At 40.6% G+C, this 11,874-nt stretch overlaps 1 protein-coding gene across 2 annotated transcripts in view; it reads right to left on the bottom strand.

Annotated features, from left to right (window-relative positions):
• LOC108269017 (C-terminal binding protein 1) overlaps nt 1-11,874 on the bottom strand; it is a 30,404-nt gene that overhangs the window by 2,809 nt on the left and 15,721 nt on the right. For both annotated transcript variants that reach the window (XM_053682009.1, XM_017474490.3), the window contains exons 3-8: nt 6,692-6,836; nt 6,341-6,547; nt 5,563-5,777; nt 5,080-5,210; nt 4,723-4,850; nt 2,946-3,057 (exon numbers count right to left, since the gene is read on the bottom strand). In XM_053682009.1, the coding sequence (XP_053537984.1) occupies nt 2,946-3,057; nt 4,723-4,850; nt 5,080-5,210; nt 5,563-5,777; nt 6,341-6,547; nt 6,692-6,836 (938 nt within the window). The remainder of the gene's footprint in view (nt 1-2,945; nt 3,058-4,722; nt 4,851-5,079; nt 5,211-5,562; nt 5,778-6,340; nt 6,548-6,691; nt 6,837-11,874) is intronic.

Genomic DNA, 11,874 nt, shown 5'->3' with positions numbered 1-11,874 from the left:
CAGGGTTTGCAGTAATCAGACCTGGTTGTGTCTAGTCCAGCTGAACCCCATTATGAATGCAGTTTCATAGATATGGGGAATTAGTAACTACGGGGGCAAATACATTTTCACACAGGCCCTGTTGGTATTGGATAACTTTTTTGCTTCGATAAATAACATTATCGTTTAAAAACTGTATTTCGTCTTTACTCGGGTTGCCTTTGTTTTATCTTCGATTTTGTTTTAATTCCTGAAACAATTCAGTATGAGATCTACACAAAACCAGGAGAAATCCGCATGGGGGCAAATACTTTTTCACAGCACTCTATTTCAATTAGACTTGCAGACCATAATACATCCATGTCTAAGGTGTGACTACAGCGCTTATCTGAATTGTATTCATTAGACATGCTGACATTCCCAGAAGTATGTGGGACAAACCCTCCCCAAAAAACCAGAACTAAGTCAAAAGGAAAAATGAGTCAGATATACCATCCATGTTTACACCATTACAAGAATAGGGAAGTGACATGTTTTGGATAAACGTCAGACAAAAATGCGGAGATGTCTATGTAAAAATATCAGGCTACGTGAGAAATTCTTCTCTACTGCATACAAGGCTTTGCTTCTTCTATTCATCCTGTCTACCACAGCAAAACATTACACTTCCTTCTTCATTTTATTTTACGGCTTGGTTGGGTACATGCGACACCGCACAAATTCACACGAAAAGTATGTTAGCACGCGAGTTTATCTCAACGTCTGTGGGTGGTGTGTGCAAATGCGTGTGATTGTACAGCGGTGCACTGGGTGCGTTTACACCTCCTACTCTTAGTATTCAAGTAAATGTTACTTGCTTTTTCACATGGCGTTGCACACTCAAAGACAGTCAATTAAACAGCCGATTATTACATTTTGGGCTCAAAACAATAAATATGCATTATACATACAATTTTAAACAGACTCACAATGCATACAATTTGAAGATACACACAACCACAAAAAAATAAATAAAATAAAATAATAATAAATTCAGTACGCCCCCACTATTTAAAAGTTCTGATTTTGGACTACATTAAACTATTTACTGTAACCAGCTACCAATAGGCTTCATGTACAGATGACATAAACAACCTCGACCCATTTCGTTGTTTAAAAGTCTTCTCTGTGTTGTCAATACTTTTTTTTTTCTTTTACAGATATTTATATGTAAAACAACAACAACAACAACAACAACAACAACAACAAAACCCAAGCTAGTAGCTTCACAATGTTAATTTAATCCATTTTACATGCAGAGAAGGTACACACTATCATGGTGGACATTTCGTGGTCAGCACATCACGGCACACGGTTGTTTATTTAAACGCTGTAAGGCCCACATAGCCTATAAACACTTTTTGGAAAAGTCCAGGGGGGATAAAAGCACCATGAGTGCGAAATGTGAAATCTGCTTTAGACGGTCTCTCCAGGATTTACCGATCGCAGGAATTAACAGAACAATCAAGCAAACTCCGCGAGATCCGGAGGAGCTTGCAAATTGTTCTACGTTACCGCAGATTTTCCGCAGATTTGGACCAAGACGTGTCATGTGACATCATCACAACGTGCATTCAGTCAAAGCCCTCATCGATTCAATTCAATTCGATTTTATTTGTATAGCGCTGCTTTTTACAACGGGCGTTGTCTCAAAGCAGCTTTACAGAAATATATAAACACAGGATACAGATTTTAAGTGTGTGAATTTATCCCTATTGAGCGAGCCGGTGGCGACGGTGGCGAGGAAAAACTCCCTAAGACGATACGAGGAAGAAACCTTGAGAGGAACCAGACTCAGAAGGGAACCCGTCCTCATCTCATTCACGTGCGTCGAACACGAGTACAGCTAAAAGATCAAATTTACCAACAGACATCGCTGCCAAAGGCCGTGCAAAACAATTACGCGCGATTGCGATATCGCCACTTCAAGCAGTTTTCCGCTAAAAAATAAATAAATAGATCCCCGCAAATTGCGTCGCAAATTTTGAAAATAGCCGCAACAATCCAAAAAAAAATTAAATAAAAAAATTTAGAGATTAGTTTTCTTTTCCTAATTTGGTTGTTTAAGTGGAATATTATACTGAACGCCACAGTGGGTTACTGTCTACAAGGAAATCAAAAAATCTAGCTTTACGTTGTAAAAAATTTGGTCAGTTTATTTATATAATGTTATCGTGATTAATGCCTATACACGGCATTTACTTACTCAGCCGAGGCGTGGCGTTACGTTAACTGTAGCCTACGAGATATGTTGTCTCCGTCTTGCAATATACGAGAGGAAAGTCTCAGGGGACACAAGAGAAACAACAACCAGAACAACACCCAGGAAATGGAGGGGTGGGGAACAAGATAGAAATCTGGCAACCGCATTTAAGTTCGAACAGATTGCGAATCTCTCCTTTGCTCACAGCTACCCAAGTACATTTTGTCCTATTTACAAAAAATTTTTTATACAACAGACACATTTGGGGTCGAAATATAGGCGCAAGAGTGAGAGGGGAAAAAAGCAGAGCAGAATCCAGCCAATAGAAGCCAAAGAGACAAGGGAAGAACCTGAAAATGATCATCTTTCTTTTCGTTTGAGGTTAAATATTTCACGCGTTTGGATTCTAACGAGTGGCTTGGGATCGTATATGCAACAACGTACTAGATCTCAAACAAACAAACACCCCCCAAACCACTCACACCCTTTCCTGCACCTCCCAAACTGTGACTCTGCAGTCCCGCCCCTTCCCCTCCACCACACCCCATCCGATCCTCCCTGTAGGTTTAACTGGTGCGTGAACTTCTGCGCCGACTAAACAGTTCCCATGTGAAAAATAATAATAATAAAAAATATAGTGTTACCGGTGCAGCAAACCTAAGATTTCGATATCACGCTGCTACTTTGGATAAAAGCATTTTAGGGATTAAATCCATAACTGCACCTGTAGGCTCCGTTGAGCTCTGGGTGGATGGCGGGGTCCATGCCTGCCCAGTGTGTGGTCTGTGTGAGAAACTCCTTATTCACACAGTTCTTCAGGCTGTCCGGAATACGACCTTGAGGCAAAAAAAGAACAAAAAACAAAACACAGCCATGTTACACCACAACAGTCCAGCAACTTCTACTTCACCACCCACAAACCTGAGAAAGAAGCAGAACAATCTCAGTAATGACGGTAAACGGCGGTGAAGCATCATCTCGCATTACACATAAAAACTTCACTTGAATTTTCCTTGGTGAGGAAGTGTTTTTGAAAATTCGGCAGTAATCCTGGCATGACGAAATACCAGAGTCGTGCAGACACTTCTCTAAAAAATACAAAAAATTTTTTTTAAAAAGCGCTGCATACACACTTCTTTGGAGAAATAAATAAATAAAATACAGCACCAACAAACCAGATTATTACCTACTGAAATCGTAGGGTTGGCGGTTTGATTCCCGGCCCACGTGACTCCACATGTCTCCGTGGTCAAGCAACCCCAAGTTGCTCCCGATGGCAAGCTGGCACCTTGAATGGCAGCTCTGCTACCATTGGTGTGAGAGTGTGTGTGTGTGAATGGGTGAATAAGACACAGTGTAAAGCGCTTTGTAGAACCGCTAAGGTTAAAATAGCGCTATATTTACCGTTAATGTTGAATTCGGATTTGTCAGAAAGTTTTGCTTAATCTATAACGAATCTAATTCTATTATTCTGACTGTATTTCCAGCTGCAAGGCAGTTCACAAGTTAATATTAACGCGCTTATTCGAATGCACTATTGTTTCTATAGTAACAGCTAATTCATAGGGGCACTCAACATAGGGCCTGTTTACACGTGGTCACGTAACGCGTTTTCTCTGATCGCATAAAACGGTTCCACTTACACCTGGCCACATGATGCGTTTCAGCTAAACAGATATAAATCCCATCTTCTATTCCGGCGTGGAATTCAAATACACAGTTCCGCTGTATTGAAATGGCAGCCACCGTTATTTTCTTTGGCACTGTTGCCACGTTCTAGTGTAACCGTGCTCACTCGTTTTCCACGACATTTCTTCATATATACTTGTTTCTAGAAGTTCTAGTTAGCTTTCGCTGCACGCTTTCGTCGCTCTATAAAGCGCCAAGCGTCTGCGTTTCGCGGCTGCTCCATCCCCGAGTGTCGTCCGTGTTTGTTTTTGCTTCCGGCGCGGCTAAAGCGAGTGACGTACTTCCGTTTGGGTGGAGAAAAGCGCCGACGTACGTAGTTTCAACAACCAGATGCGTTTAGACTGGTCCGGTTTCATCTGGAATGCGTCCCAGACCGCCTCCTGGTGTGGTTTGAGCGATCGGATTTAAATCCGTCTCGGAAGGCATTCACACCTGGTCTTTTCGCAATCGGACAGCTATCCGATCAGAGAGAAGGCATGAAGTGACCAGGTGTAAACAGGCCCATAATCTAAACCTAATAATAAACTGATTTAAAAATGTACTCTTTGTAATAAATGGATGTAACAGTGTGTGATATTAGATATGGTGTTATAAGTTTTCTCTTAGGAGATGGAAGGAGTCTCCAGTGCCAGCACAGTAACAGCACCAGACTTACAGTCAATGGGGGGAAAAAAAGAAGAAGAAAAAAAAAAACAGTCCAATTTTCTGATGACGCAAGCCTCCAAATGCTTGTACATACTTTTATCAATCATTATTTGGATATAAAAGATGTTAACCTCACTAAGGCACGTGTAAGTTGTGTTAAAACGTACCGGTAATGGCCCTGCGGATCTCCCGAGCTGCTTCCTCTCTCATCTCGATGGAGGCCTGCTCGCTGTACCAGGCAGCGTGAGGAGTGCAGATCAGATTAGGGGCATCTTTCAGAGGGCCCTGGCTGAAACTGAGACGGGTCGTTAGAGGAGTCAGACAACTGATAATTCAGTGTGAAAAATGGTTACGCTGTGGAATGCTAGCATGCAGTAAGACCGGTAAACACAAATAATGCCTCACTGGGGTCTGTCGGATCACCTGAGGCACTCTGTCTCCCACAGACACACACACACACACACACACACACACTCATGGCTCTCTTTCTCAGTCGCTCTCTACCACACACACTCAAGGCTCACCTGAAGGGCTCCGTCTCGTGGACGTCGAGAGCTGCGCCGCGTATTCTTCCCTCTTTCAGTGCCTGAGCCAGAGCTTTCTCATCCACCAGCCCCCCTCGCGCAGTGTTCACCAGGAACGCACCCTGACGCATCTAGTACACACACACAAAAAAACAACACCACAACTCACTCTGAGCAGCCCTGGTGCAAATACGAGGCCGGGAGATATTAAAAGTAACATTTATAAGCAAGCATTTGCACATATATTCGGGACGAGTACACAGGAAAAACAATCCAAAAAGAGAAGAGGGCGGGGCTACTGGGAGTGTCGGTTCACACCTACACAAACGTCAATCATTTCCAGTTCATACATCCGCTGACATTTTTATTGGTGGAGAAAGAAGACTGGTGCATTTCTTCTATAGTGATAACTCGTAGCAGCATGCACTGATCTTAAAATGTGGAGCGTGTGTGCACGCGCGCATGTGGGTTTGTGTGTGCTACCTGTTTGATAGTGAAGTCGTTGATGAGGTGGTGGTTGTGTTCGTTCAGGCTGCAGTGGAGTGTGACGCAGTCGGAGTGGAACAATAGGTCCTGTAGTGTGTTTACTCTCTGCAGTCCCAGCGCTCGCTCCATGCCGTCAGACAGGTACGGGTCGTAGAAGATCACGTTAAAGCCAAACGCTTTAGCTCTCAGTGCTACAGCCTGGCCGACACGCCCTGAAACACGCACACACACACACGACGAATCAATAACCTTTCCTTCTACTCAAATCACACTGCTTTCGTTTCCCCTTTTAAATCTTTTCTAAGTGGCTTTAAATGAGTGATTAATTCAACGACGTATTTAGAGCCTCATACAGACTTTATAGCGAAGTAATTTGTGATTTCCGAGTCCGTAACTGGTGCTTAATTAAATATAAAACAGAGGTCGTAAATATTCCATCGCATTAATTATAAATTATTATAGTGCGTAACGTTCATTTATCATCAGTAAATTGTCTATAAATGGACTATAAATGTTTTCACTTCCTGGTTATGGCAAGAACATTCTCCCATCCTTATCCTAAAATAATCGTTTTTAAAAAATGATTTTTACACATTAATTAAAAATAAAAATAAAAAACAAGTGCAGGTACTACACCTAAAAAACTATATGTGAAATATCCATTATTTATTTCTAAAATGATATCTAAAATGAAATAGAATTAGTTAAGGAAATAATAATAATAATAATAATAATAATAATAATAAAATGTTTAACAGTGGTTGTGTACGCTGACCGAGGCCGATGATCCCCAGAGTTTCCCCTCGGATGCGGGCGGCTCCAGACGCAACCTCACGGATTTGCTCCACGCTCTGGACCCGCGTGCCCTCACGGAGAGCCTGGTGCAGCCAGGTAGTGCGTCTGTAGAGATTGAGGATGTGACACAGTGTCGAATCGGCCGTCTCTTCCACTGAGGCTGAGGGCATGTTACACACAGCTATGCCTAAAAAAAAATACACACCCTTTACTATACGGAGAGGCGCACACACACACACACACACACACACACACACACACACACACACACACACACACCATATACTACAACATGGCAGCATTAACATGGTAAGGAAGGAAATGAGATTACCCAATTCTCCAGCTGATTTGATGTCGATATTGTCAAAACCGCTGCCGATGCGGACGATGATTCGAAGTGCTTTGAATTTCTCTAGGTCCTCGCGCATGAGTGTGATGGTGTGGTACATGAGAGCCCCAACAGCCTCGTTCAGTACCTGGAGGACCGCACAGGAAAAAAAAAAAAGCGAGGACACACGATGACAAATAAATACACGTAGAACTATTTCTGTCCTTTTATGTCGAATCTGTTTGCAAAAGCACAACCAACAACATTTTCTTTTTTTGTGAATTCTGATGCCCCTTACCATACCCCTTTAATAGCAGTTAAAAACATGACAATAATATATACATCTTTTTGTGGCCTCTGATTTCCACCACTGTAATAAAACGTCTATACTTCAAAGATCCCTTGGGGTCCCCGGCCACACCCCACTGTGAGAGCCATGAATTTAAAAAAAATAATAACACAGAAGTAGTGAGACATAAAGCGTGCAAGTCCTGTGTGGGAGCATTGTACTAATTCTTGCTATTTTTGGTCCATATTATCCTACGCATGTTTAAGCTCAAGATATAATTCAGCTGTGGTATGTCTGAGGAGAAAATATGCATACTGCCTTGTGTGTGTGTCAATAATAATTAATCAATAACCATTTATTAAAGACAGTAATAATCGTTCAAGTGAATTTTACAACCCCATCCAGGACCCAGTCGTACTGGTGTCTCTTCAGCTGCGGGCTCAACCCTTTACAGTCCCCTCTGAAACTATTGGAACGGCAAGGCCGATTCTTTTTTCGTTTCCCTCCGATAGATAGATACGATAGAGCAGAATTTCAGCTTTCATTTCCTCATATTTACATCTAGATGTGTTAAACAACTTTGAACATCGCACCTTTAGTTTGACCCCCCGAGTGATCAAAAATATTGGAACACGAGACGGATTGGTGCTTCTTGTTGTCCAGGTGCACCCTGTGAAATTGATTGTTTAGAGAAGTAATAGCTCTGAAAGTCTACTCTTGGTTTTAACCTTCCGTTTCTCCTGTGAAGACTGCATTTGTTGTTAAAAAGGATAAACCAACATGAAAACCTGAGAGCTGCCTATGGGAGAAAAGCAAGCCATTCTGAAGCTGAGAAAAGAGGGAACATCTATCAGGGTCATTGGACAAGCATTGGGCATAGCCGATACAACAATCTGGAACGTCCTGAAAAATAAAGAAACCACTGGTGTACTAACAACCAGACGTGGAACAGGTCGGCCAAGGAAAACAACAGTCCTTGATGACAGAAACACTGTGATGGCTGTGAAGAAAAACCCCAAAACAACAGTTAGTGACATCACCAACAACCTTCACAGAATAAAAGCGCCAATCAAGTTCCAATATGCAAATGCATCCAAAGATATGAATCCAGAGATAAGGAGCAGGCTCAGAGAAGGTTTAGGGGTGTTCCCAATTCTTATATTAAGAGAATAACCGGACTTCCTAGTGAGGGGAACCATGTTAAGCAAATTATTATTTTTAAAAACGGTTTTCAAGGAGATAATAGGTGAAAGGTTTGAAGCTTGGAAAGCAAACAGAAGAGAGGGCGATCATTCACAATAGTGCTGAGTTGACACAAAAAAAAAATCAAGAGGAAATTCAAACATTAAAACGATTACACACATCAATGACCATAGGGAAATGTTCATAACGGTCCACTGAAGTTCCAGTTGTGTGGAGCTCTGTACGATAAGAGTAACTGTAACTGTTTGTTCAGAGTTTCATGTGGGGAGCAACTTAACAGCAAATTAGAAATTCCAGGCAGCATTTCTCTTTAGTCATCCAGTTTTTGTGGTCTTGGCCACGGAAATGTTATTAACATGAAGACGAGGAGAAAAACATAACCACTGTGAGTGTGCTGTGAAGCATTCGATGACGTTAGGTTTGCTATTCATGCCTCCCACAGTTACACACTGCATTACACTGTCCAGCTCCTCAAACACCTACACTCATAAACATGGGATTACTTAATAAATGCACTTACTTCGATTCACTCCAGAGTACTATCTAGCTAGAATAGTTAAAAACGCCGAACGTCGAGTCTCTTCAACTACGCGCATGTCTATTAGAACCTTATTCCCATGAACACTGCTGTATGTGGAAATAAGTGCTGACCCTTGGTCACCCTCGGTTTTTAGGTTACCATGGAAGCGTTTCTGCTCCGTTGGCCACATGACTAAAAACATTTCAGCTACACCTTATTAACTTTCATACTCAAACGGTCGTGGTCAATGAGGTGCTTCTCATTCTGCACACACTGCCTCAGCACTTTGGGCTTAATTTAGCAATATGGCTTCCTTTAATCCTATTACTGGACTTCTCTAGAAATTCAAACTGCTAGGGTTATGAGAATGACTTTTTAGAATCTAATGACCTTTCATTATATTTCTACATCACACTAGTTGACTACCAAGACTGACCTTTTTTTTTTTTTTTTTTTTATCTGCCACAAGGAAATTAAATACAATCTACAGACACAGTAAATAAAATAAAATGAAGAGCCAAGGAACAGTCTAAAACAGTTTAAAATATATCCTTCTCTTGGGGGGGGGGGGGGGGGGGGGGGGGGTTAGTGGTTCCAAAACAGTCGTAACATCTCTAATGATGACATTTTGAACTGGCTATTATAATAAGGTTGTGTGTTAAATATGGTGCAATATTGTAACAGGACTCCAAGGACCAATTCTTGGTGCACAAGCAGGGAATTAAACACTTTGGAGGCTTGCATATATAGGAAAATAATCAGCGACAGGGTTGTGCGATGTGGCATGATGCAAAACATCCGTTAGGAGGTTGTTTATTTTGTAATACCAGTATATCCTGAAGTGATTTATTCCTTTTTTACCTCAGTAATTTGCGAATGCAAACAATCTCGCTGTTTGATAATGACAAGTCACACTTTCTATCCATTTAGGATTACATCAAATAAGTTCACGTTATCACTTATCACAGCTTTCAACAGTTATTTCCTTACCAGAATCTCTTCATTAAATACTAAAAAACACAAAAGGCAAAAAAACAAAAACAAAAAAACCCCTCCATCCTGAAGTTAGAAAATTACAGCAGTTTATAGCATTACAAAGTACTCAGACTGGAGACTCCTTCCAAAACTGTTAAATAAAGGTTTTGTCACAGAAAACGTCATCATGGCCTCTGCACTACAGGGTTTTAATCTACTATAGTAATGATAATCGATTAGAACAGTTGAATTAATATAAACCTGTCATACTGTTATAGAATATTAGTCAACACCTCCTGACCAATCAGATTTGAGAATTCAACACTGTGTTATAATAAATAAAGTACGCATTGTTGATTAAAGCCTGTGAGGCCAAGAAACACACTTTTTTTTTTGGAGGATGGTATTAAAGAGGCCTTGAAAACCGCTGCCCACTTAAAACAATAGTCAGCATTGAACTCGAAGAACGACAATCAGGAAGTAGAATTCGACAATTCCACGGCTTCAAAGCCGACAGCTTACATGAAACAGACCCTGTAGTTCACTTGTTCGTTGTCATTTTGACAAATATCACTGATTTGGATCACAGGCACAGAAACAGCAGTATAAAAGAGCTTCTTTTCTCTCTAGACGGAACTGTGTAATAACCCCATCCGTTCAGCACGGGAAGTTTAAATTGGCTTGTAGAAGCGGACAGGGAGGAAAAACCAGAGAGCCATCTGTCTCTGCGAGCTCTGGGAGGGCACGCTGGGGCCTGGCGTCCGTCCAAAAATACACAACACGTGCCAAAAAAAAAAGAGAGAGGAGGAAAAAAAAAAAGGCAAGCCGCAAGTCAGCAGAAAAATAGAAAGCCATGTGCGTGTTTATGATCTGATTGAGCGTTCCTTACACAGGATGAGTACATATTACATAAACAGTTTGATCATGGTGCACGGAGTATGTAAGACACTTTCTCTATTATACACCAATATATTCGATTTACAGCCACAGATAATTATAGCAAGAAACTGAAACTTAGTAGTAGTAACCGGCTGCCAGTTTGACCTAGAAATTAGAACGGCTGGAAGTGCAAGCCAGCTGTAGGTCAGCATGCACAAGTTCACAGCAGAAAAAAAAACATATTTGCACAGGTTACTACTGCTTATTGTTTAACACGCAAATTAACTGGCATATCTACTGGAGCTGGCATAGTGACAGCGACGCTTCGCGGCAATTTACAATTACAATCTACAAAATAAATAAATAAATAAATAAATAAATAAATAAATCCTCATGATAAACCCATATCTATTCGCAGGCCATTCATTCACACGTGCATTCCGATGTATAGTTCGCTCTAACGGTCCAAGTCCACTGCCGACAGTTTTTAATTTAGCATTTATAAACTAGTGCAAACATGCATAACTGTTTCTGAACATGAGCTTTAAAATATCCTAACTGACGAACAGCAATTATAATAACATTTATATCACAGTGCTGTTCAATTCCCTATTCTGATTGGGCAGTAGTGCAGGTTTAGTGCAAATTACAAGTTTACATTAATGTATAATAATTAGGGCTGCAACTAATGATTATTTTCATAATTGATTAGTTGGTCGCATATTTATTTATTTATTTATTTATTTATTTATTTACGATTAATCGATTAATCGGATGGGGGGGGGGGGGGGGCAAACTTCCAGTACCATTTTATCGTTTATTTAAAATAAATATTACAAATATAAACTTCAAACTAAAACTTTACACAACTGTTTGTCCAAAACAGAAAAGAACCCAATACACACACACATACACCAGAATATATATTATTCATTTTTTATACATGTAGTTTAATTCAGTGCTTTTCGTGCACCCATAAAAACTTACATATAATACAAACTAATATATAAGTTTATATTAAATACTAGTATTTATGCATTACTTTTTTATAAAAGGTAACGTTGACAAACAGTAAACTGAAGAAAGTCATTGTCGGTCACTCTGGGTATCTGCTAAAGCTAGCGGCGTCACATTACGTGTGTATGACGTCATGCGCCGTCGACTAGGAAGCGGCGTATACGTCCGCTTAGTAAAAAAAAAAACGCTAGTGTTCCTTTTGAGACGATATTACATTTCTAAAATTCATACACTAGACGGTAGAGTATATAGTGCATAGTGTAAGTGTGGAGTACGTCAATTGGGACTCAACTTTAGTATTTA

This window comes from Ictalurus punctatus, chromosome 8 (genome assembly GCF_001660625.3).
Source record: "Ictalurus punctatus breed USDA103 chromosome 8, Coco_2.0, whole genome shotgun sequence".
NCBI lineage: Eukaryota > Metazoa > Chordata > Actinopteri > Siluriformes > Ictaluridae > Ictalurus > Ictalurus punctatus.
Note: the sequence above shows the minus strand (reverse complement) of the source record. Positions and strands in the feature narration are given on the sequence as shown.